General features: G+C 35.4%; 1 protein-coding gene and 1 non-coding gene across 12 annotated transcripts in view; one reads left to right on the top strand and one right to left on the bottom strand.

The window, feature by feature from the left end:
• Positions 1–25,907, bottom strand: part of RNGTT (RNA guanylyltransferase and 5'-phosphatase) — a 262,608-nt gene that overhangs the window by 105,821 nt on the left and 130,880 nt on the right. For 9 of the 11 annotated variants that reach the window (XR_004957608.1, XM_036248259.1, XM_036248258.1 and 6 more), the window contains exon 13: positions 14,178–14,278. Coding sequence is in view for 10 of the 11 variants with exons in the window: in XM_036248259.1 (XP_036104152.1) it covers positions 14,178–14,278 (101 nt within the window). In the remaining variant the exon portion in view is untranslated. Of the gene's footprint in view, positions 1–10,826; positions 10,882–11,918; positions 11,956–14,177; positions 14,279–25,907 lie in introns of those variants that run through there. The other 2 variants (XM_036248266.1, XM_036248267.1) reach the window with 2 other exon arrangements.
• Positions 14,668–14,771, top strand: LOC118622050. The gene has a single exon (XR_004957889.1). It is a non-coding gene; the product is annotated as a U6 spliceosomal RNA (small nuclear RNA).

Raw genomic sequence — 25,907 nt, 5'->3', positions numbered from 1 at the left:
TCCCCAATGTGATGATCTTTTTTTAAAATATGTTTATTGATTTTTTTTTTTTTTTTTAGAGTGAAAGGAATAGAGAGATAGAAACACCGATCTGAGAGAGACACATCAATCGGCTACTTCCTACATGCCCCCTACTGAGGATGGAGCCTGAAACCTAGGCATGTGCCCTGACTGGCAATTGAACCAGGGACCTCTCAGTCCATGGGACGACGCTCAATCCACTGAGCCACACCAGCCAGCGATGATCTTTTGAGGTAGGCCTTTGAAAGGCTTCACCCTCGTGAATAAGTTTAGTGCCCTTTTAGAAGGGGCCAGGAGCTAGAGCTCTCTTTTTCCACCATGTAAGGATACAATGAGAAAGAAGTGAGCAACCCAGAAGAGGGCCCTTTCCCAAAACCCAGCCATGCTGGCACACTGATCTCAGACTTCAAGACTCTAGGCGATGAGAAATAAATGTTTGTTATGTAAGCCACCCAGTCTATGGTATATTTTGTTATAGCAGTCCAAGCTAATGTCTAGGGGTAAGGGGAAGGGAGGAGTGCTATTCGGGAACATTTTTGTAATCAAAATTTATAAAACAAGAAATTAAATAAAAAATAAGTAATTAAAGTCCTAAACACACAAGAGAAGGATTACTTGAAAATTTAAAAGATTAAGCATCGTAGGAAATATGTCTGACTCTTCTTATGGAACCCCAAATTAGCAGCCTTTTAAGCCAACTGTCTTCTGGGTAAAACTAGGTATGGGATTTGAGGGCTCCCTTGCAAGAGAAGTGATTTGTGGCTTTCTCTTCCATAGGCTAGAAAGGGCCCCAAAATGGAGATTGAACATTAGCAAATCCTGGGAAGAGCACACACCACAGAAATCTGTGAAAATCCTAAAAAGAAAATGACATTGAGCCAGGTGAGGTGCCTGACCTTCCTGGCCTGCTAGAAGCTAAGGCTGAAAATCTAAGGCCTGAGATGGAAGAATGTAGAGTAAACAAAGCAGGGAGGCTTTCCCCAGTTATTTATTGCGGGAAACTGGAAGCTTCTACCTAACAGATGCACTGGGATAACATATTTTTCCTTCTTGTGTGGACTGCCACCATTTACAGCACTCCAACAACCAGACTTTATCCAAAAATAAGAGCAAGGTAACCCATAAAGGAGAGGGGGGGAAAAATCAAACTGACATTAGATTTCTCATCTTTATCACTGGAGTCAAAAGGCAATAAAAAAAAAGAGAAAACAACTGCAACTCAAGAATTCTACACTCAGACAAGACATATTAACCTGTCAGGAAAAAGATATTTGCAGATATTCAAGAATTCAAAGTGATAACCTATGTGGCTCCATAGGTTATCTTTCTCATTTTTGAGAAAGATACTCAAAAATGACTATCCAAAGAACAAATGAATCTAAATAAGAAAGTAAAAATGAAGGAAAGGAAAAAATAAATCTGTAATATATAAAGGCTGTTAAATTTAAATTAGATAAGGGCAGACTAACTGTAAATGTGCAATATAAGATCCCCCCACCCCAAATTCTCAAAATAAAAGAAACATGAATGATTATAAAAGAAAGTCCATACCCACAACACTGTAAAAAATGAACATTATAAAAGACTTGTTTACAGTTCTCTCCATCCACCCTTCAAGAGGACCTATAGCCAAATACTGTGTTCATAAATTACTTGGATTACTTCTATCCGCATCACCTTCAATGTGATTCAAAGTAGGAATTTAACTAGAATTTAATCCATACAATATTCCTCAGAGATATCTAACAGATAACAAGCCTCTCAAAACATAAATTTAGAGAAATTGCAAATAAGAAAACTGTACATTAGAACAAATGATGTAAGCAAAATTTTCTCACTGTAAACAATAATTTAAAATGAATAAATATAAAAATTAAACTCCAAATGATGAAACAAAGGTGATAACCAATTTCTCTTTAGTAAATTAACAAGTGTAAGAAAGTAATTTGATTCCAGGGAGGTCATAAACAGACATGTTGAAACCACATGCTCCTCTTTTCCTACTATTTACTCATAGGTGCTTTGACTATGGTATTTATTTTTGGTAGATGGTCTGGGAAAGTTTTTCGGCAGGAAGTAGGGAAGATGATTATATAGTCAGGCAGAGGAAATGAAAAGCCAGCCTACACTGGAAATAAAACATAATCAAGAACTTGATATAATAACCATTCAAAAGACTGAAACCCAAGGAAGCATTTATCTTAAAATATGTTTGGATGATGAGAGTATTTTCAAATAGGATAACCAAAGCAGTTACTCTGGGCCATTGCTAAAAGATGAAATTAGTCACTGTTATAACCCCAAAAGTATGACCAGCTATATGCCAAACAGTGTACTACAAGAATAATATTGGTTATACCAGTATTTTATCTCTCATTTCACTTATTTAAAACATTTTTAATAAAAAAGTTAAGCATTTCATTCCAAAACAGAGGCAGAAGGAGAAAAAAAAAGAAAAAGGCTCTGCTCAGCAAAGAAATAAGACGTTCCCTCCCATATTGTTTATTAGCTATATTCTTGCTGACTCAATCTCTTCTTATACAAGAACATTTTTTTCAATGCTCTAAATATTTTACCACTATAATTTCTCTCTTAAAAATAATAACACCGGTTCAAATAAGCATGAGAAATAGAATACACCACTCTATCTTTTAAATAAATCAAAAAAGAAAAAAAAAAAACCACTCTATTCAGCAAAGTAAGAGGAGGTAAAGTAAAATTATGTAGTCGATTTTACTTATTTCATCATGTTTGTTATTAAGCTAGCATTTCTCAAACTCAAGTGCATAGACCTAAGCTGGTTAAGACCTGAGCCCCTTGACAGAAAGAAGAGAGGCCAAGTCCCCTTGAAGAAGGATCTTGCAACACTACCATAAGTATAAACAAGTATATCATATAAATCTACTGTTGGCAAACTACAGCCCACAGGCCATATCTAACCTGACACCTATTTCTGCAAGTAAAGTTTTACTGGAATACTGCCACATGCATCATTTACATATTGCCTATGTCCGCTTTTGCACTACAATGGCAGAGTTGAGAAGTTGAGACAAAGACTATATGACAGCAAACTGTAAAACAATCACTACCTGGCCTGGCTGGTGTGGCCTAAGTGGTTGAGCATCGACCCACCAAGAGTTAGCCAGTTCAATTCCCAGTCAGGGCACATGCCCAGGTTGTGGGCCTAGTACCCAGTGAGGGGCATGCAGGAGGTAGCCAGTGGATGTTCTCTCTTATCGATGTTTCTATCTCTGTCCCTCTCCTTTCCTCTCTCTCTAAAATCAATAAAGAGAAGTTATTAAAAATAATAATAATAATAATCACTATCTGACCTTTTACAGCCAAAACCAATTGACCTTTGCTATAAATCCCTCTCCAGTTGTTCTTTAAAGAACCATCAACATTTGCTACAGTCACAGGGCACTGGAAAAAAAGAATACTAAAACCAAACAGAGATTACCAGATACTGACTTTAAACAGACACTAACTGCCAGGGATCCAAAATGCCAAGATAGAGTTTAGGGTGATCAGGTGATAAATGGGTTTCTGGCTCAAGTTTAAAACTAAGTGGGAGAGTATGTTCACAGATATAACCTGTGGAATGTATAACTAGAAGAGAAATACTTAGGAACTGGGAGAATTTCCACCTTAGCTCTCTGACCCATGGAGGAAGCATCATTTTGCTAGGAAAAGCCAAATGATAATAGCTCCCTGCTTGCTTCTCCCTGCCAAGGATGTAAAGCAAAAGTCACAATGCATCCCTATCTCCAAAAGGGGTACAGAGATTAGTGCCACCATCAAAGACTTAAATAAATACCTGGATGATCATATCACTCACATATCTATTTAATTTACCTGTTTAGCCTATACAGAAGGTGGGCAATCATGAAGAATGATTATAGGCGATCACAAATTTAATTGGGTTGTAACACCAATTACAGCTACCATTCCAGATGTGCTATCTTTAATAAAGCAAATCAACACAGTCTCTGAAATCTTATATACAACTACAAAATGACAAATATTTTTGTCTCTATACCAGTGGTTCTCAACCTGTGGGTCACGACCCCTTTGGAGGTTGAACAACCCTTTCACATGGGTCGTGACCCCTTCGCTTAAGACCATCAGAAAACACATATTTCCGATAGCGATTCTTAACAGTAGCAAAATTATAGTTATGAAGTAGCAACAAAAATAATTTTATGGTTGGGGGTCACCACAATATAGGAACTGTATTAAAGGGTCGCAGCATTAGGAAGGTTGAGGACCACTGCTCTACACCAACCTGAGGTACTATCAGAAGATACTTGCCTTTGCCTGGCATGATTAACAGTATACCTCATGGCCATACACCTGTACCAATTTACAATCTCAATATTAACTCCCCCAATCTCTGCCACAGTACAATCCTCAGAGATAGTGGTCATTTTTTTTCTTAATAGTTAATACATATTTAGTAGGTATTATGTAACATGCAGGGGTCCAAATGTTTTATGTATTATCTCATTAAATTCCCATAAGAGGTAGGCACTTCTATTATCCACATCATACAGAAACAAGCAACACATACATTTAGTAACCTAAGTAAAGGGTGGCAGAGTTAGAAATAAAATCCAAATTGTAAAATTCCAGAGCCCCTTTGCTTAACAGGATCCACTACACTAGTCTGGTAAACAAAAGAGCTATTCTGTTTGCATGCTGATCCATTTGTCCAGCTGGTGGATTTTTGGGTTGTTTCCAACTTTGCCATTATGAAAAATGTCGCTAAGGAGAATCATGTATATATATTTATAGACATATATTTTCATGTCTTTTAGGTGTACACCTGAGAGTAGAACTATTCAGTCATGTGGTAAATCTATCTTTAACCATCCGAGGAACTGTCAGAATGGCTGGAGGCTCTAATTTCTCCATATCCTTCCCACCACTTATTATTATCTTTTTTATTTTTTCAGAGACAGTGGTCATTTTGACACCACACAGAACAAAACACTGACCCACAGTGCTGATGACTTTGGACTCAGGCTCACTGGAAGTGAGGAGGAGGAAGTATAGACTTCTTTAGATGTCTTAGTAAGGCATATGTTAAAACAGAAGATTAGAAATAAAATATACACAAATTAAGGCCCATTACTAAAGTGAGGTTTCTAGGAGTCCTATGGCCTCAGACCTGTGAGACAGCTTCTCCAAAGTGAAAGCCAAATTACTATATTTGCACTATTTACTACTTAAAAGGGGGGAAGGAGGCACAATGCCTGACAAGTATTTATAAGTTAGAGGAGGCTCTGTAACAAGTCCAAGCTGTTATATAAGCGATTCTACCACTTGAGACTTATAACCCGGTATATCAATTATCTGGAGGTTCATGTTAAGTCCCAACAGGAGAATCATATCACAAATCTTCAGGGTTTTAGAGCAAAAACATGCCATATCCTAAAGACTATTATTCTTTTTTTTTATCCTCACCTGAGGACACTTTTTGCATTGATCTTCAGATAGAGCGGGAGGGAGAGAGGGGTGAAGAGAGAGAGAGAAACATTGATGTGAGAGAGACACATCAATTGTTGCCACCGACACTACCCCAACCGGGCCAAGGACAAACTGCAACCAAGGTACATGCCCTTAGCAGGAACCGAACCTGGGTCTCTCTGGTCCTAAGGCCAACGCTCTAACTGCTGAGCCAAGCCAGCCAGGGCAAGACCATTATTCTTTTGAGAAATAGATCCTAGTTTGCTTGTTACAGGGCCTTGAAAAAGACGAAAGGCCGCATCATAGGAAGCAAGTAACCACATGATGACCTAAGTTGCCCAAGATAAAATGGGTGTTATTTAAACCACTAAGCCATCATAGGAACGAACTATCAGTAATTAGAAATGTTAGCCCTGGCCAGTTTGGCTCAGCAGTTAGAGCATCAGCCTGTGGTCTGGAGAGATCCAGGTTCAGTTCCCACTAAGGGCGTGTACCTCAGTTGCAGTTTGTCCATGGCCCTGGTTGGTCGTGCAGGTGGCAGCCATTCGATGTGTCCCTTTCACGTTGATGTTTCTCTCTCTCTCTCTTCCTCTCTCTCCCTTCCACTCTATATGAACAAAAAAATGGAAAAATGTCCTCGAGTGAGGATAAAAAAAAAAGAAATGTTAGATAAAATATTGGGCTTCTGCAGGTCCAGGAAACATAGGTGGAGGTATGGCTTTCTTTCCTGGGGCATTGCCTTTTTTTCTTTAATCCATATCTAACATCATGGGGGAATTTATTATGACCAGATAAACGAAGGAGAAAAAACTTAGGTGTAGCTTAAAGTTAGTTCCATGATGGACTAACAAAGGAAATGGACTGCTACACATTAATAGTCTATGGTGGGGGATTCTCCAGATTAGCCGACCTTTGAGAAGCACAGGCTGGACTGAGAGATGACCAGCAGTATAAATCTACACTGATCACCACTAGTTTGGAAGAATGGTCAAGGATGTGGAAAGCATAGGACTAGAAGATTAGTGACAATGAGGTCGGTGGAAGGAATGTAGAGGAACCTCTCAGAATATGCACAGATTATGAAGAAATACGCATCCATCACAGAAGAGGCTCTCAATAATCAGGTAGCCAAAATGAATAATTCTGAATGTCAATTCATTTATTTCCCCAGCCATCCCAGAGTTTACTCAACAAGCCCTTGTGAAACATGGCAATAGTGGCAGGGATACAGGCTATGTGTGGATTCAACTACATGGACTTTTCCTTACCACATTTGATCTGGCCACAGCTACCGCTATGTGTTCAACCTGCCAATAGTTGAAACCAACACTGAGACCCTGATATAGCTCATTCCCCAGAAGGATCAGACAGCCACTGACCTATAGAATAAGGATCATTATGCTAGGTTGATAGCACATTATAAGTCATTATGGTAGATGATTAGGTTCTAGGTACTTCTGCTATAGCATCTTTGACACAAGCATTTTTGCCACAGACATTTTCACTGTGCAACTAGTTGGCAATTTTGTCCTAAAAAGACAAAATAACTGGTTGACAATTTGATGGGTTTTTGAGAGACTGTTTGGTTTCATTTCTCCACTGATGAAGTGGTCAATCTAAATAGTTAAATAGTGATGATCTTAAAATAATTAGAATTTCTTCCAGATGATAATAATTTTCATCCTAAGAGTTAGATAATTTTTTATTTTGAAACACACTACACTGAGAGGAGAAAGAGAGGCCGGTGTTGGAACCACATTTCCTACAGAATGAAGACAAATGCTTTGGTATAATCCACAAAGTAAAACCAGTTATTTGCTTAGTATTGCTATGAATCTACACATATTTTAAATGTCTTCAAATATTTTATATTTTGCAATAAACTTTTAAGTTTGTTATTCATTTTTAATGTCCCTCTTTTATTTGTGATTTTACCTTTCTATGGTAAAACTGCCTATGGCCAATTAGTTATGCAGCAAAAATGCTTATGGCAAAGATGTCTACAGCAAAGATGCTACAGTGAAAATACCAGATATAGGTTAATTACACTGACATCTTCCATCATGGAGGGGACAGCAACTTATCCTCACTGAACCACGTAAATATTCCAGATAGAATATTCCTTTTTCTCTATTGGCATCACTTTCTATGGGCTTATGACATGGCTTATTCATTAACAGGGTTTGCCATAAAATTTACTTCATAAAAAAGCAAGTAAAAAAAAAAAAAAGAGAGAGAAAAAAATTAAAAAATAAAAAGCAAGTAAAACAATGGGCTCATTGCCTTGAATTTCACTGCTCTTACCCCCCACCTAGAACAGTAGAATGGCCAACTGAAAATTTAGTCACAACACCACTCCTTAAAAGGATGGTGTTCTTACAGGATGTGGTACATGTTTTAAGACTGTGACCAAATATAAAGTGTAGTTTCTCCCTCAGCCATAATATATAAGTCAAAGAATCATCCTCATCTCAATACTATTGCTAATTATCTACTCACATAGTTTTCATTTCATACCCCTGCAGCTTTGGTTTAGAAATTTTGGTTTGCAAGTACAAATGCTTCTATATCAAGGTAAATAAGAATGTTCGAATGAATTAGAAATTGAAACTGCCAGTTGACCATTTTGTGCTCCTCATGTAACTAAACCAACAGGCAAAGAAGGTTGGTTACTGGCTGAAGTGACAGATTCTAGTACCAAAGAAAAAACCACTAGGTAGGTAACTGTCAGAACCCAGGGTATCATCTGGGGTGCCTCTGAGTACTTCCAGGACCAATAGTAAAAGTAAATGGAAAACTATATAAACAAAAAAAGGCAAGACCATTGAGGATCATATCTATCAGAAATAAAGGTTTTGTGTCACCACACTAAGTAGAAAACCTCAAGTCCTGGCTGAGAACAAGGGAAAATGAAATGAACAGCGGAAAAAGAAAGCTTCAACTATGGTCTCATGGTCAGTTTCAAAAATGCTGATGGCTAACTTGACCATACAGTTATTAAGTAATAAATATTCAGATACACTGTAATTGAATTTGAGAAGTGATTAACATGGTCCAGAGATGAATATGACTGTCTCCCAGAAATAGATAAGTGATTACTGGGTCTTTGTAAGAAGTAGACTGTGCTAATATTAAGCTATTGCCTCTAGGCTTCGAACTCACTCTCTATGCTCCATTTTATTATGCTAGAACCCCTTGGGAGGTGTGGATGTGGGTGTTTGCAGCAAAAGTCTTCTATCTTAGGAGGTGACAAATGATTCCAGCAGTTAACAGTTGGTTCCACTTAAGTTCTTTTCCATAGTCCAAGACTAGACCAGCTTCATTGAGCCTCCTCTGAAAAACCAACACATGCTGGCCAGTACCAGCCCCTCCCTCAGGATGTCTAAATACAGAGCCTTAGTAAGCATCCTCCAAGATCTTAGGGCGACACCAGCTGGCAGTACTTTCTTAGGAGCTTTGCCCTCCTCCCTTTGGTCCCCAACCCCTTGTATGGTAGCTGCTTCCTGCAGTTACTACATCGTCAACACTTTTTTGCCTTTTCAATTCTTCATATTTAATTAATTCTTTTAAATAATTGCTGTGGTTTCTGTTTTTTACTTGACCCAAACTGAAATATATAATAACATTATTTAACTATGTGGGAATGTAAAATCAAACAACAAAGTTGGATGCTAGGTCAGAGATCCATTTCAAACCTCTAAAAATTGTGCAACACAAGAGGTGGGACCCATTTGTAAAAGACACTATTTAGAGACAACAGAATGTTATGTATTAGCAATTTTCCTAGAACTACACCCAGGAAGTTATGTGCATATATATTACAAGACCTGAAGAGTAAAAATGAGACCAAATATTTCTAATCTTTCTCTATTATAAGTGATAATTCAATAAAATCTTATATACACACTTTTTAATATTTTCATCTGTTTGTATATACATCCTGCCATCTAATATTTCTTGAGTGCCTCTTATATACAAGCCACCATGTTAGGCACAAGGAATACAATTACACAGACACAGGTAAGATTTCTCCTTTCATAAAACCTGAAACCCATTTCCTCAGGATACTGCCCACTAGAAGAGCTATATCAATTTGCAATTCTACCAAACAGGTTAGAAGAGTGCCTATTTGCTCACACCCCAAACAAAAGGGACAATGTTGATATTTGCCAATGTGATAGATAAAAAATTTAATTTCACTGTTGTTTTAGAATGTATTTTTTTATTGGAAGGAGCAAACATCTCTGTATTTTCACAGAAAAGTGCAGCTTCTTCATTTACAGCACTTTTTCCCCCACTTGATAATATAGGTTATATTTTTAATCTATGACATAACCATACATCTGCTGAGCTTAAATTAGTAACTATAACCATCAAAATGACAAAAATGATTGAGTTCTACAGTGAGTTCCTTACATGCATCATCTCTTTTAATCACTACAAAACCTCATAAAGTAGTATTATTTTTCCATTTCAGCCCACTAGTTTGTAATTTTAAAGTCTATAAGGGCAGAATCTGTATTTACTTTGTTCACTTTTGCAGTTACATATAGAGTACGAACAGATCTTCAAAAGAAATTGCAAAGTAAGCATGATTATTGTGGACATTTTTTTTTTTAAATCCTCACCCAAGGATATTATCCTATTTATCTTCAGATACAGTGGGAGGGAGGAAGGGAGGGAAAGGGACACCAAGAGGAAGGGGGGGGGGAGAAAGAGAGAGAAACATCAATGTGAGAGAGACACATAGACGGGTTGTCTCCCACACAACTCCAGCCAGGGCCGGGGACCAAACTACAACCGAGGTATGCATCCTTGACTGGAATCGAACCCGAGACTCCTTGGTCCAAGGGCTAATGCTCTAATTGCTGAACCAAACTGGCCAGGGCTATTGTGAACATTTTATAAAAGAGGAAGCTTAGAAAGATGAAGCAGTGGAGCCAGGATTTAATTCTGTGCATCTTGGCCAACAACCCATGTTCTTAACCATTATCTATTGCCAAGGTAATTTTAAGACATCTGTTTAAAAAAAACTATAAAGAAAACTTATTTGCTATATTCTTTGTTATATTTCTGCTCTACAGATGTTTAATAACTTATGATTAATTTCACAAATATGTTGAAGATATATGTATTTTTAAAAGAGAAACATTAACAGGGATTAAAATCAAACAAGAAATGATTCACACACAAAATTGACGTACACAGTTCAACAACACCAAAATTGTAGGAGTGACTTTTAAATCTAAATTAAAACAACAAAAATAATAGGAAACATCTAAATGCTTACCAAATGCCATTTGTTCTAAATCATTTCACATATATTAGCTCATCTAATCCTCACAAAAGGCTTATGAGACCAATTCCTCTCTGTATGTTATCGATGGGTCACTTGAGGCACAGAAAAAAGAAATGTGCTTGAGGTCACACAGCTAATAAGGAAATTTAAACCCAGGAAGTCTGGCTCTAGAATTTGTGTTTTAAACTATTATTTTATACAAATAAGTTTATACTAAGTCACTTACATTATACTCAAGAGTCTGCACTTTCCAGAATAAAAACTACCTTTGCAATCCTAGCTTTTGACACTGACCATGGTTTCTGAATGTAGATTAGTGGATATAAACACAGTATTTTTTAAACAATGTATAGCTCTCAGATGAAAGTCTATATTGTATATCTATAAAGCTCAACACAATATAAATTGCTAAGATACACCAAAGTTATTTTAGGCCATGATAAGAAAATATACTTCAAATTTTCAGAAATTATACTAAAAGGAGTGAAAAAATCAAAGTTTAAATTTTAATTGCTATCATGGGACATTTAAAACAATAAGTTTTTCTATCTGTATTAAATTTTAATGTAACTAGAATCTATACTTTAACCACTTTATTACAGCAGCTTAGTGAGACTCAAAACCATACTTTGAAGTCCTAAGACACCATAAAAAAATCACTACATTTTCCAAGACTGGTATTTACAATATCCCTTTTAAGAATTTTCACTCCATTCTAAGCTTTGTAGAAATATTTAGAAGTATAATCAAGAGAAGAAATTCCTTGTCTCATGGCATGTTAATATCTTAGTCCCACTTCACTGGCCACATGCTGTGATTCTGATCATTCAGTGACATGGCTACTCTCTCTTCAAACTATTAAAGGCATATTTCTTACAACGCTTTCTAATATGCTGTATCTAACATAAGCATTAGATAAACTCACATATAGTGAAAATTACTATAATACATAACATTCTTTACATTAAAAAGCATATTACTCTGGCTAACTGAATAATACATGTTTTACAGCAATAGTTATGTTATATTTCATACTAAATACCCTATTTTTTAAAACTGACACTCATGTTACATAAATAAATTATGTACCTACACCAATGTAACTTGCATATTCTTATCAGAAAATCACCTTCAATGCTGACATTTTGATGTGTTTGAAAGATGCACTAGAATTAAAAGTAATTCAGTTTCTGTAAAAAGATACTAAATAGGTAAAATTTTTAAAGAACTAAATATTTTTAAAACATACTAAAGAATAAAAGCAAAACTAGGATGACAAACTAGTAAACTGAATTACATTTTCCTATACTTAATAGCAATGGACAATTGCAAGAAAAATATTATCATTTTTGCTACTTAGAAAAATGGATATTCTACATTTAGCCACAGTAGTTTTTAAGTACTGCTAAGAATATTGATCTGTAAAAACCAAAACAAAATGATTTTTCAAAATTCAATGATAACAATCAATAAAAACACACAAGGGTTTATACCCTTTAACTAAATATAGCATTAGGCAAAATAGAAGATTTAGTAATAAAGCAATTTAACAAATCTTATTTCATTTAGTCTTATTTCCAAAGAACCATATTCATCTTTAAATATTTATATTTAAAATATAAATATAGTCCGGCCAGTGCAGCTCAGTGGTTGAGCATCGACCCATGCACCAAGAGGTCACCAGTTCGATTCCCAGTCAGGGCATATGCCCAGGTTGTGGGCACACAGGAGACAGTCAATCGATGTTCTCTCTCATCGATGTTTCTCTCTCTCTCTCCCCCCCTTCCCGTCTCTCTAAAATCAATAAAGAAAAAGTATAAATAAATAAATAAATATAGTTTGGGGGCAGTTTCCAAAAAAACATGTATTAGTATTTATTTATATTAATAGTATATTAATAGAATTGCTGTATCATTTATAATCCCTAAACTATTAACTGATATTGGTATTAATATCAATATTTATCCAAAGAGTTAATTTTTTAAATTATATTTTTGGATAAGTCTTGATAAGTAATAAACTCAAGAGTCTTCTTCCTGACAAAGTATCTGGTTTACAGATATTCTGGGTTACCAATACTATTTCTTTCATCAAATCTTTTCTATTACTTAATGAAATATATATGTATTCCTATAAATAATCAAAAGTTTATCTATCTGTCCTTGGATTAAATCAGACTAATATAGAGCAAAATACCTAAACACTTGGGGTCCCAGATAATTGTTCTGACTAAACTGTAGTTTGTTATTAAGTCACAAACTCTCATCTAAGGATATAAAATATTAAATACTCTATTGTTTAAAAACTGACACCTGTATGACTTATTAAATTCCTTTTTTTACTTAAGGTTAACACAGTACACGGTTTCCTTTATTTTAAAATGCACGGTCACTTAAGAGAAAATCTTTTGGAGTCTGGATTCATATAACTGATCACATATCTTTCATTCCATTAGCTACAAAAAAGCAAGCCTGTGGTTTACCTTTGACAAGTAAAAAAAATGTCAGAGCATTGGTAAACTTTTTGTCTTTCTGCCAGTGTCATCTTAATTACTTTCTCTTTATGAGCTCCTTGATTAAACATTTCCTACATTGCTATTATGTATTTACTTATATAAGACACGATAAAATTATATGGAACAAGGTGAAATAAAACAATAAAACCATTTTAAAAAGATTAACCAATAAATGAAAAGCTTAAAACTTAATGAACATCATGAAAAGTCTTAATGAAATTTAACAATTAAAACTTTACCCTAAATAAAATATGGATAACTATTTGCTATGCAAACGCATAGTGTCTTCAAAGTAAAAAAGGCTTATTTCAAAACATTTAATTATAATAATATCTTATTTATAATTCACTTGGAAGGATTACTTTTAGGTAAAATCTATTTTCATTTTTACAATGTAACAAAGTTCTTTTTTTATGTTAGAAATAACTATTTCTAAGACTAAAATAAATTTAAAGGATGCTACAAAATGTTAGCTGTATAACAGGTCAAAGGAGCCCAGCCGGTGTGGCTCAGTGGATGAGCATGGACCCATGCACCAAAAGGTCGCCAGTTCATGCCCAGGTTGTGGGCCAGATTCCCAGTGGGGGGCATGCAGGACGCAGTCACTCGATGTTCTCTTTCATTGATGTTTTTTTCTCCCTCTCCCTTCCCCCTCTCTACAAATCAATAAAGGAAAACAAAAATTTTTTCATAGGTCAAAGGAGAAATCTGTGGAAATGAGATAGATGCTTAGATATGTGTATCACAGATATTGTCAAATACAGTATTTTCATTTTTTTTTGTAAAGTATATGTATAAATTAAACACTGAAACCTTAAACAAACAGTATTAGTTCACATAAAAATGGTGGGGGAACAAAGGTGCATTACTTACCCTTCTCCTCCCATTCTTGTTATCTTTAGGCGAAAGTCCACAGAATTAAGACTAGGAGGCTTCCATTTCAAAATATCATCACATCGACCAGGTTTATATTTCTAAAGTGAATTAAAATGATAATATTTAATAAGAAGCTAAGAAATAAACTATTGACTTATTAAATATAGTATAAATTACTTTTTAATAAGCAAAATTACTATTCTCCTCCAAGTATAATTTTTGTTGTCTTCAACTGATGAGCAAAGCTAGACATCAAACTTCTTATTGATGTACATGGCCTTTCCCCTTTTCCTGCCAAAGTATGTAGACCCTTGTTTGTGAAAGTACAAAAAAGAACAAAACTTGCTTTTCTTTCTAATTTTTCTAGGGCTTACAGTAAGTTTGATCATTTTTAAATTTTTTTGTTTTTTCATGTTTAATTTTACTGTGGGATAATTTATAATGAATAAAATCAACCAATGAAATTAGCAAAATGAATACAATTATGATGCTCGCTTCGGCAGCACATATACTAAAATTGGAACGATACAGAGATTAGCATGGCCCCTGCTCAAGGATGACATGCAAATTCATGAAGCGTTCCATATTTTTAAATATATAATTCATTAGGTTGACTACAATGTGGAGAAATGCTCTTCTGTTAGTAGAATGCAAAGACCTACCTAAGCTGCATAATAAAATTCTTTTACCAACTTTAAAAAAAAAAAAATACAATTATGTAACCATCACCAAAATATGATACACAGCATTTCAATCACCCAAAAGTTTCCTCCTGACATTTGCAAGCAATTCCCTACCACCAACTCTGGCAATAGTAACCTTCTTTCTATCACTATAGTTGTACCTTTTCTAGAATTCATAAGAAATTCTCAACAAAATTTGTAATTTATCTATGCTGGTACACATATTGGTAGTTTGTTCCTTGTTATTAGTAACTAGGATAACATTTTACGTACATACTACAAATTGTTTATGCATTTACAAGTGGATGGCTATCTGGGTTGTTCCCAGTTTTAGGTTATCATGAATAATGCTGCTCTGAACAATTGTGTATATGTCTTCCTAACTCTTGGGTAAATACCTAGGTATAGAATAGCTGGGTCACATAGTAAATGTATATTTAACTTCATAAGATACTGTCAAATTGTTTTCCAAAGTGGCTATAACACTTCCTATTCCCACGAGAAATATATGAGAGGTCGATTTGCTCCTCTCATCCACCCTAGGACTAGATATTGTCAGTCTTTCTAATTCTAAATTTTTAATTCTAAAGTGTATCTCATAACTTTCACTTGTATTTTTCTAATGATCAAAGGTGTTGAAGATCTTTTAATTTGCTTGTTTGCTATCTGTGTATCTTCTTCTTCTTTTTTCTTTAATCCTCACCAGAGAATATTTTTCCATTTATCTTCAGATAGAGTGGGAGGGAGAAAGGGAAGGAAGGGAAGGAGAGAGAGAGAGAAAAAGAGGGAGAGGAAGAGGGGGAACAAGAGAGAGAGAGAGAGACAGAGAGAGAGACAGAGAGAGAGAGAGAGATTGGCTGCCTACCCCAGGACCCAGACCAGGGCTGGGGATCGAATTGCAACTGAGGCGCATGCCCTTGACTGGAACTTAACCCATCACCCCATCCATGGGGTGATGCTCCAACCACTGAGCCAAAACGGCCAGGGCCCGTGTATCTTCTTTAGTGTAGAGTCTGTTTCAAATTTTTATCCTTGTTTTTACTGGGAAATCTTATTATTCACTTGCAAAAGTTGTTTATATATCTGGATAAACAGCCTTGGTTGGATATATGTACAACAAATATTTTCTACCAGTCTTTATCTTGCCTTTTCATTTTCATAACAATTTCTTTTGAAGAACAAATTTATTTTTAATTTTAAGGAAGTCAAAATCATTTTCTTCCAGCCATATTAAGGCATGTTTGAAAAATAAAAATTTAAGTTGTACAACATGTTTTGACATATGTATACATTATGAAATGATTACCACAATCAAATTAATGAACATATCCATCATCTCACACAGTTCTTTTTTTTTTTCATTTTGGTAGTAAGAACACTGAAGATCTACTCTCTTGGCAAATTTAAAGTGTACATTATCATTATTAATCATAGTCACCATGCTGTACATTAGGTCTCTAAAACTTACTCATAATTGAAAGTTTTTCCCCTTTGATCAACATCTTCCCTGTTCCACCATTCTCCAGACTCTCATAACCACCATTTATTCTCTGTTAATTCAACTTTTTTTTTTTTTTAAGATTCTGCATATATGTGAGATCATGCGATATTTTTCTTTTTGTGTCTGGCTTATTACACTTAGCATAATGTACTCCAGGTTCATCCATACTGTTGCAAAGTCAGGATTTCTTTTGTTGGGCTGAATAATATTCCACTGTATGTGTGTACCACATTTTCTTTATCCATTCATCCATCAACAGACACTTAGATTGTTTCCATATTTTGGCTACTCTAAATAATGGTACAACGTGGGAATACAGATACCTCTCCAACATACTGGTTTTATTTCTTTTGGATACATACCCAGAGGTGGGATTGCTGGATTATATCGTAGTTCTATTTTTTGAGGAAACTTCATAGCGTTTTCCATAGTAGCTGTATAAATTTACATTCCCATCAACACTGTACATGGTTCCCTTTGCTCTCCACATCCTCACCAACATTTATCTTTTTTTAAAATACGTTTTTATTGGTTTTTTTTACAGAGAGAGATAGAAACATCGATGTAAGAGAAAAACAATGATTGGCTGCCTCCTGCACACCCTTTACTGGGGATCAAGCCCGAAACCCAAGCATGTACCCTGACAGGGAATTGAACGGGGACCTCTCGGTTCATGGGACAAAGCTAAATCCACTGAGCCACAACAGCCCGGCACCAACATTTATCTTTTTTTCTTTTATCCTCACCCAAGGACATTTTTCCATTTTTGTTCAGATAGAGTGGGAGGGGCAGAGAGAAACATCGACATGAAAGGGACACATCAAGTGGCTGCCACCCGCATGACCCAACCAGGGCCGGGGACAAACTGCAACCAAGGTACATGCCCTTAGCGGGAACCAAACCCGGGTCTCTCCAGACCACAGGCTGATGCTCTAACCGCTGAGCCAAACCGGCCAGGGCCAACATTTATCTTTTAACTTGTTGAAGATGACCATCCTGACTGGTGTAAGGTGATATTTCAGTGTGTTTTTTATTTGCATTTCCCTGATGATTAGTGATGTTGAACATTTTTTCAAAATCATCAATTTAAAATTTTATAGTTAGTGCTTTCTGTGCCTTCTTTAAGGAATCTTTGCCTATTATTGAAATTTTCTATGTTTTCTTAGATAAACTGATTCGTTTTAGCTCATGTTTTAAGGTATGCAATCCATTTGAGGTTAACTTACTTACATGGTGTGAAGTAAGGGATTAGGTTCACTGTTTGACAGATGGATATCAAACTGACCCAGCATCAGTGGTTGAAAAGATTATCCTTTTCTCACTGAGTTGCCTTGGCACCTTTGTCAAAACCAATTATTTATAGATACAGAGATATTTCTATTCTCCTCAATGTGCTGCATTGATAAACATGCCCTTCCTCCTGCTAACAACACACTGTCTCGCTTACTGTAGCTTTGTAAGTTTTAAAACCAGGCTGTTTAAGTCCTCTAACTTCGTTCTTCTTTCTCCAAACTCTCTTATCTAATGTAGCATTTATATTTCTACATAAATGTTAAAATCAGCTTGTCAATTTCTATGAAAAATACATCTACTGGGATTTGGTTAGGATTGCACTGAATCAATAGGTCAACTGGGGGAGAAATAACACCTTAACATTGATTCTTCCAATTCATGAAAATCTATGCAAATCTATTTACTTAGGTCTTCCTAACTTACAGCAATGTTTGGTAATTTTCAATATACTAGTCTTACACAATATTTGTCAAATTAACTTCTACTAATTTAATATTTTGGGTGGTATTATCAACATAAAAAATCAATTGTGTTTCTATAAAACAGCAATGAACAATCCAAAAAAGAAATTATAAAAGCAATTCCATTCACAATAGCATCTAAAAACACAAAATACCTAGGAACTAATTTAACCAAGGAAGTGAATGATATGTATATTGAAAACTGCAAAACATTACTGAAACAGATAAAGACCTACAAATGGAAAGCTATCCCATGTTCATACATAGGAAGTGTGATGTGATTTATGATAAAAAATAATTATTTGGTCCTCCTCCCTCTTTCTGGCACAGAGCTTTTAAAACCCTTGGAATTCCCTAAATGATGAGAGCAATAAAGTTCTTTTGTTATGTTAATGAGGCAAGTTTGTGGTTAGAGGGTTGGAACTCTCAGTCCCTGACCTCAGGAAGGAAGGGATGGAGGGTGGATCAATGGTCAACAGGTATAATTTGATCAATCCTATGTAATGAAGCCTCTGTAAAAACTCAGTTCAAAGAGGTTCCAAGTTGGGCCACATGGAGATTGGGGAAAGCAGCGTGCCTGGAGAGGACATAGACGATCCATGCCCCTTCCTCATACCTTACCCTATGTATCTCTTCCATCTGGTGTTCCTGAGTTACATCCTTTTGTTTTTAACCCCTAATTTAGTAAGTAAAATGTTTCTCTGAGTTCTGTGATCCACTCTAGAAAACTAATCAAACCTTAGGTGGGAGCCATAGGAACCTCTGATTTATAGCCAGTCACTCAGAAGTACAAGTGACAACCTGGACTCATGACTGGCATCTCAAGTCCAAGGAGGAGGTGGTTAGAACCTCCGATCTACAGCCTGAGCTTGAGACTGATATCTGAAGTGGGAAGTGTGGGGCAGTCTTATAGGATTGAAACCTCAACCTATAGAATGTGATGCTATATCTGGGTAGTGTCAGAATGGAGTTGAATTGTAGGGCACTCGTTTGGTGTCAAAGAATTGCTTGTTGGTGGAGAGAAAAACCACCTCCCATGTTGGAATTGGTTCAGAACATCAATTTAATATTTCTAAGATGCCAATACTACCCAAAGCCATCCACAGATTCAATGCAATCCCTATCAAAATTCTAACAGCCTTTTTTCACAGAAATAGAAAAGCTGATATTCAATTTCATATGGAGTTTCAAGAGGCCCTGAAGAGTCAAAACAATTTTGGTAAAAGAACAACAAAGTTGGAAAACTCACATTCCCAATTTCAAAACTTAGTACAAGGCTACAGTAATCAAAACAGAGTTGCTGCCCAGCCGGTGTGGCTTAGTTGAGCATCAACCCATGCAGCAAGAGGTCACCGGTTCAATTCCCAGTCAGGATACATACCCAGGTTGTGGGTCCAATCCCCATTGGGGGGGCATGCAGGAGGCAGCCAATCGATGTTCTCGCTTATCAATGTTTCTATCTCTCTCTCCCTCTCCCTTCCTCTCTCTCTAAAATCAATAAAGAAAAAAAAAATGTTAAGAAAAAACAGTTGCTGCCTAGCCGGTTTAGCTCAGTGGTTAGAGCGTCGGCCTGTCGTCCAGAGAGACCTGGGTTTGGTTCCCATTGGAGTGCGTGCCTCGGTTGCAGTTTGTCCCCGGCCCTGGTTGGTCATGCGGGTGGGTAGCCACTTGATGTGTCCCTTTCACGTCGAGGTTTCTCTCTCTCCCTTTCTCTCTCTCTCTCTCTCTCTCTCTCTCTCTCTCCCCCTTCCACTCTATCTGAACAAAAAATGAAAAAAGGTCCTCAGGTGAGGATTAAAAAAAAATCTGAAAAAACAGTTGCTAACATAAGGTTAGACATACAAACTAATGGACTAGAATTGAGAGTACAAAAATAAACGCGTATGTCGATAGGTAATTGATTTTTTTAACAGAAGTCCTAAGTCCATTAAATGGAGAGAAAATATTCTCTTCAACAAATGATGCTGGGATAGATGGATTTCCACATGCAAAATAAATGAAGTTGGATCCCTACCTCCCATCTATACAAAAAATAACTAAAAATGGACTAACAACTTAAATATAATAGCTAAAACCATAAAAATCTTAGAAGAACACAGGGGTAAATTTTCATAATCTTGAGTTTGACAGCAGATTCTTAAATATGACATTAAAAGCATGAGTAATTTTTTAAGCCACTGAGTTTTGGGGTAGTTTTTTTTTTTTTTATGAGTAATTTTTTAAAAAGATAAATTAAACTTCAAAATTTTAAAAACTTTTGTGCATCACAAGATATTATCAAAAAAGTGAAAAGAACCTACAGAAAGAGGACAAATATATGCAAATCAGATATGTGATAAAAATTTAATATCTAAAATTCAACAACAAAATAACAAACAACCCAATTTAAAAATTGTCAAAGAAATTGAATAGACATTTCTCCACAGAAGATACACAAATGGTCAGTAAGTATATAAAAAGATGCTCACTATCATTAGCTAGGAGGGAAATCAAAATCACAATGACCTACCTACCACTTCATACCTACTGGGGGGGCTATCATTCTTTAAAAAAAAAAAAAAGAAAAGAAAGAAAGAAAAAAAGTATTGGAGAGGATGTAGTGAAATAAGAAGCCACGTATATTGCTATAAGGAATATATAATGATGCAGCCACTGTGGATAACAGTTTGATGGTTCCTCAAAAAGTTAAACATAGAATTAATTACCCTATGACCCAGCACAACTCGACTCCTAAGTACACATCCAAAAAAATTAAAAACAAGGACTCAGATACTTACATGCTAATGTTCACTGCAGCATTATTTACAATAGTCAAAAGGTAAAAACAGCCTAAGTTTCCATCATCACATAAAGCAGTGGTTCTCAACCTTCCTAATGCTGCAACCCTTTAATACAGTTTCTCATGTTGTGGTGACCCCCAACCATAAAATTATTTTCGTTGCTAATTCATAACTGTAATTTTGCTACTATTATGTCTTAGACAACCCCTGTAAAAGGGTCGTTCGACCCCCAGAGGGGTCGCAACCCACAGGTTGAGAACTGCTGACATAGATGGAGAAACAAAAAGTGGTTTTACCTACAGTAGAATAATATTCAGCCATAAAAAAGAATGAATTTCTGATATGTGCCACAAAATGAATAAACCTAAAAAACATTATGCTAGGTGAAATAAGCCAAACACAAAAGGACAAAAATTGTATGAGTCCACTTACAAGAAATATCCAGAATAGGCAAATTCATAGTGAAAGAAAGTAGATTAGAAGTATCAAGAGCTGGGGTCGGGGGAGCAGAATTTGTTTGGTGTGATGTAAAATTTTTGGAAATAGTGGAAATGGTTGTACAACACTACCATTGTAATTAAAGAAACTATAGGAAAAAATATTTTAAAGTATTCTGGGAACATACATAGTCAAAAGAGAAACTACTTTACTCATGAGCCTTAAGGACTAATTTATAAAAGAGTGAACACTGTAAGCCTTAAAGAATATTCACTCATGCAGACTTGCAGCATGAAGTAAATATGAGCAAAATACAGGAGTAGAAACATATAGTATCTTCTGAAGGAGAATCAAGTATGGATTCAGCGAAGGCATTATGGGAGGTGGGACGACATTATTAGAAAGATACTCAGGAAGGAAAAACTGCTAAGTGTTCTCATTAATAATAATTTTTTTAAATATACAAGTCAAATTGCATTCTAACATATTTTTATAAGTTTGAGGAAAAATTGCAAAACCCTAGTCACAGGATAATTTATTTCAAACAGAAGTGTCCATATAATGACAAAATTAGTATAACTTAAGTTTTGCTAAGAAAGACAAATCACTGGAGTTGATAGAAAAGACATTTTATCTGTAGCACATTTAAAAACATATTATATACTATTTTCCCCCAAGTCTTCAGTTTAAACATGAATGAATATAAAATCAAATATATACTATTTCAATGGAAGTTTTCATCTATTTACTTGCCCTAAGAGATTCATTTAGGTAATATATATCCTTCAGGATGATCACAAATAAATCTTAGACTTGCTGAATACAATTTTTTTTATAAATGCTAAAACTACAAAATTTTCCAGTTGCCAACACATTAATGAAAAGAATCTGATAAAATTTAGTCTTTTTTCTAACAAAGCATACCTGACAGAAATGTCACAGACCTTTGAGTAAGAGTGGTTCATTACGGTAGTGAGGGGTAAAAGAAGAGTAAGGGGAGAATAGAGTTAACATCCCACCCCAACCCCACTCACAACCTCTGCCAAGGGGACATCATACTTACACACAACCATCATTTATTTCTGTTCCCTATTTATTTATGACTATGAGTATGAGACCACTTGGAAACCATTATCAATCTAAGTTATTAAACTAAGGAAAGTTTAATAATTGTATAGTTTTAAAATATTTCATAATAGGTAACTAATGGCAAATCCTAAAAAGAATTTTCATACATGATATTATTTGTACAATAAACATGAAATATCTTTTACATTCTTCTCTCTGGAAATCAAGACTCCATCTTGTCTAATGAGAATACAGCGTGTACCAACTCTTCTGTTTTTATAAGAAATAATTCAAAACTTAAGCCATTCCTCATCTTAACAGCACATCAAATCACTTACGTTCATTTGAAATCCCAGGCTTGATAGAACTGGGAATTTCAAAGTACCTTTATAAAAATTAATAGAATAAATGATAAAAATTTTAGGAAAGTATATTTTTAAAATACTATAGTTCTCAATTACCAAACGTAAATTTAAAATGACATAGATTCCATTAGTAAAATATATTTAAATTTTTTTTTATCCTCATCCGAGGACATTTTTGCATTCATCTTCAGATAGAGCGGGAGAAAAAGAGGGAGGAAGAGAGAGAAAGAAACATCAACGTAAGAGAGACACATCAAGTGGTCACCAACCAGGGCCGGAGACAAACTGCAACCGAGGTACGTGCCCTTAGCAGGAACCGAACCCGAGACTCTCTGGTCCGCGGGCTGGCGCTCTAACCGCTGAACCAAACCGGCCAGGGCTGAGTTAAATATATTTAAACACCTATTAGAATGTAAATTCTACTTCAGCAAAAATCATGTCTAATGACAGGCCTACAAAACACCTATTAAAATGTTCCATAAATACTCGATAACTAAAAATAATAAAGTGCAAAAATTTAAAACTTACAAAATATTAGTCTCAGGTATAATTTTATTTTTAAATGAATTATTTTAGATTATGAAATTATTTAAATTAGCAATATTCATGAAAGATTATGTGTATCAATCACAAAAAAAAAATTTCATAATCCCCAAAATATTAAGGGCAAATGTATTATATAATATAGGGATTTAGAAAAATAAGTATTTGTGAGTTATCAAGTGAAATGCAGAATCTTACTGAAATATAAACAAGGATACAAAAAAATTCTTTCAAGCTACATGTCCCAATATTTGATTAGGGAGTAATGCATTTCACGGTTTCATTAAAATCACCAACTTATATCTAAATGAAAATAATTTAAAAGCTGTATTTAACTGATATATATAATACTTACTTCTATAGAAACAAATCTAATTTTATCAGATGAGCTGTCAAATAAAAAACTGGAGATAGGTTATATCTGAAGACAATTACCAATAAAACCTGAGATATCCATTATCATAAAAAATGTAATGAATGCAAATGTCAGGCAACAAAAAAATGTTTAGGAAAATGTTTACCAAATGAGAGCAGACCTGGCTTTAGAGGTGGACAGTGGTCATGAACTAAAGAGAAGTCTCTAAAATTAAAATAAAGAGAAAACAGAGTGAAGACATAAGTGATATTGTTCTGTGGTATAACGTAATGATTCTCAACTAAGAGGCGATTTTACCCTCCAAGGAATATTTGGCAATGATTGCATTTTTTGGTTGTCACACAAGGGAAAGGGAGGGAATGCTACTGCCATCTAGTGGGTAGAGGCCAGGGATGTTTCTAAACATCCTACAATGTACAGGGCAGCTGGCCACAACAAAGAATTATCCAGCTCAAAGTGTCAATTGTACCAAAGTTGAGAAACTTGGATGTAAAGGAAGATAACAGTAATGTAATAATAGCAACAAGAACAAGGCATTTAGTCCCTCTTTGCCTCTATCTACTCCATGATTTTTAAGCAGCTCAAAGTATGGGCTTCCTCTGCATTGCTTGCAAAAATGTAATATCATTTTGCCTGCCTAAATCAGAATGTCTAAACCAGAGATACCTAAAATGCTTTGCAGCCCTACTCTACTTTGCTTTGTTAGCCTCCACTAGGAAAATGTGAGTGTAGATACGTTATGAAAACACATATTCCAGGCCCTACACTGGAACCATAATGCCTTCTTCATAAGGATCACACCCTGAAGCTAGGAAAGATCCCTGGTCTTACCATATTAGTTTTATTTTTGTTGTTGTTCTAGCATTTAGTTGTAAAGAACAGAAGAAATCCTAATTGGTAAGGCTACTAAATAGAATGGTAAAATAATTCTATACTTAGTTACTTGAGTAGATCCTTTGTCTACATTTCACTGAGAAGCAAATAGCAAATAGCTATTATGCAAAATAAGACACATAAATACCCCATATGGAGAAAAAGTCATTCATTCGATACTAAGTAACTACTATGTGCTCAGTACTATACTAACTGGAGAAGCTAGGAGTTCAACCACATGAGGCTTTTAATCTAATCTGCAATAGAGATTACAGAGGTGCAAAAATGAACACAAGAGTTGCTAAGAAAGTACAATAGGAAAACATCAAAGTCAGGGGAACAGGGGTAAAGGAAGTTTTCTTGAAGTAGAGAAAAACGAATTGAATTTTTTTTTTTTATCCTCACCTGAGGACATTTTTTTGATATTTTGCTCAGATAGAGTGGGAGGGAGAGGGAGAGAGAGAGAGAGAGAGAGAGAGAGAGAGAAACATCGACATGAAAGGAACACATCAAGTGGTTGCCACCCACACGACCCAACCAGGGCCAGGGACAAACTGCAACCGAGGTACGTGCTCTTAGCAGGAACCGAACCCGGGTCTCTCCGGACCTCAGGTCAAGATTCCAACCACTGAGCCAAACCGGCCAGGGCTGAATTGAATTTTTGAAGAACATTGGCATACAAATTCCAAGCAATAAGACCAGGAATGTATTTGAGTTGAAGGAAAGTAGCTCAAGTTTTCTGAGACTAAATTTGCTCACTACTTTATGTTATTGACATAGAGAGGAAAAGCCATTCTCCAAAAAAAATATGTCAAGGCAATCACTTAGCATTCCATTTCTGAAAAGTCACAAACCTGGTAGAAATAGTAGGGAGAAGTATCATGGAAAGAAGCAGGAGACAAAAATAGAAAATTCCACTTTCTAAAGCTTGCTGATATTTCTCATTTACTTAAAAAGGTTTTATTGCTATTTTTGGAAACTGAAGTTACGATTTGAGAGAAAAATTATTACAAAATTGATGAAGCTTCTTGGTTTATTCAGGTTGGACAAATTACTCAAAAATACACTGATTACTATTTTTATTATCTTATTCACAAGTCTAATTTGTTCTGGCTGTTGTTTCCATATAAAATAACCTGTGGCTTACATTTCTAACGAAATAATTTTTTTAACTGTAGTTACACAAAGACTTCTAAAAATTCAGCTTTAGTTTCTGTATCTCAGCAGTTCCATTGAACTACAAGTGCTTTTAAAATTTAACCAATAAGAAAACTGGGATAATTGCAAGTTAAATGAAAAAAACCCAGTTAGTATCAAGACCAGTTACTAGACCTGGGTAAATACTA

This window comes from Molossus molossus, unplaced genomic scaffold (assembly GCF_014108415.1).
Source record: "Molossus molossus isolate mMolMol1 unplaced genomic scaffold, mMolMol1.p scaffold_m16_p_8, whole genome shotgun sequence".
NCBI classification, from domain to species: Eukaryota; Metazoa; Chordata; class Mammalia; order Chiroptera; family Molossidae; genus Molossus; species Molossus molossus.
Note: the sequence above shows the minus strand (reverse complement) of the source record. Positions and strands in the feature narration are given on the sequence as shown.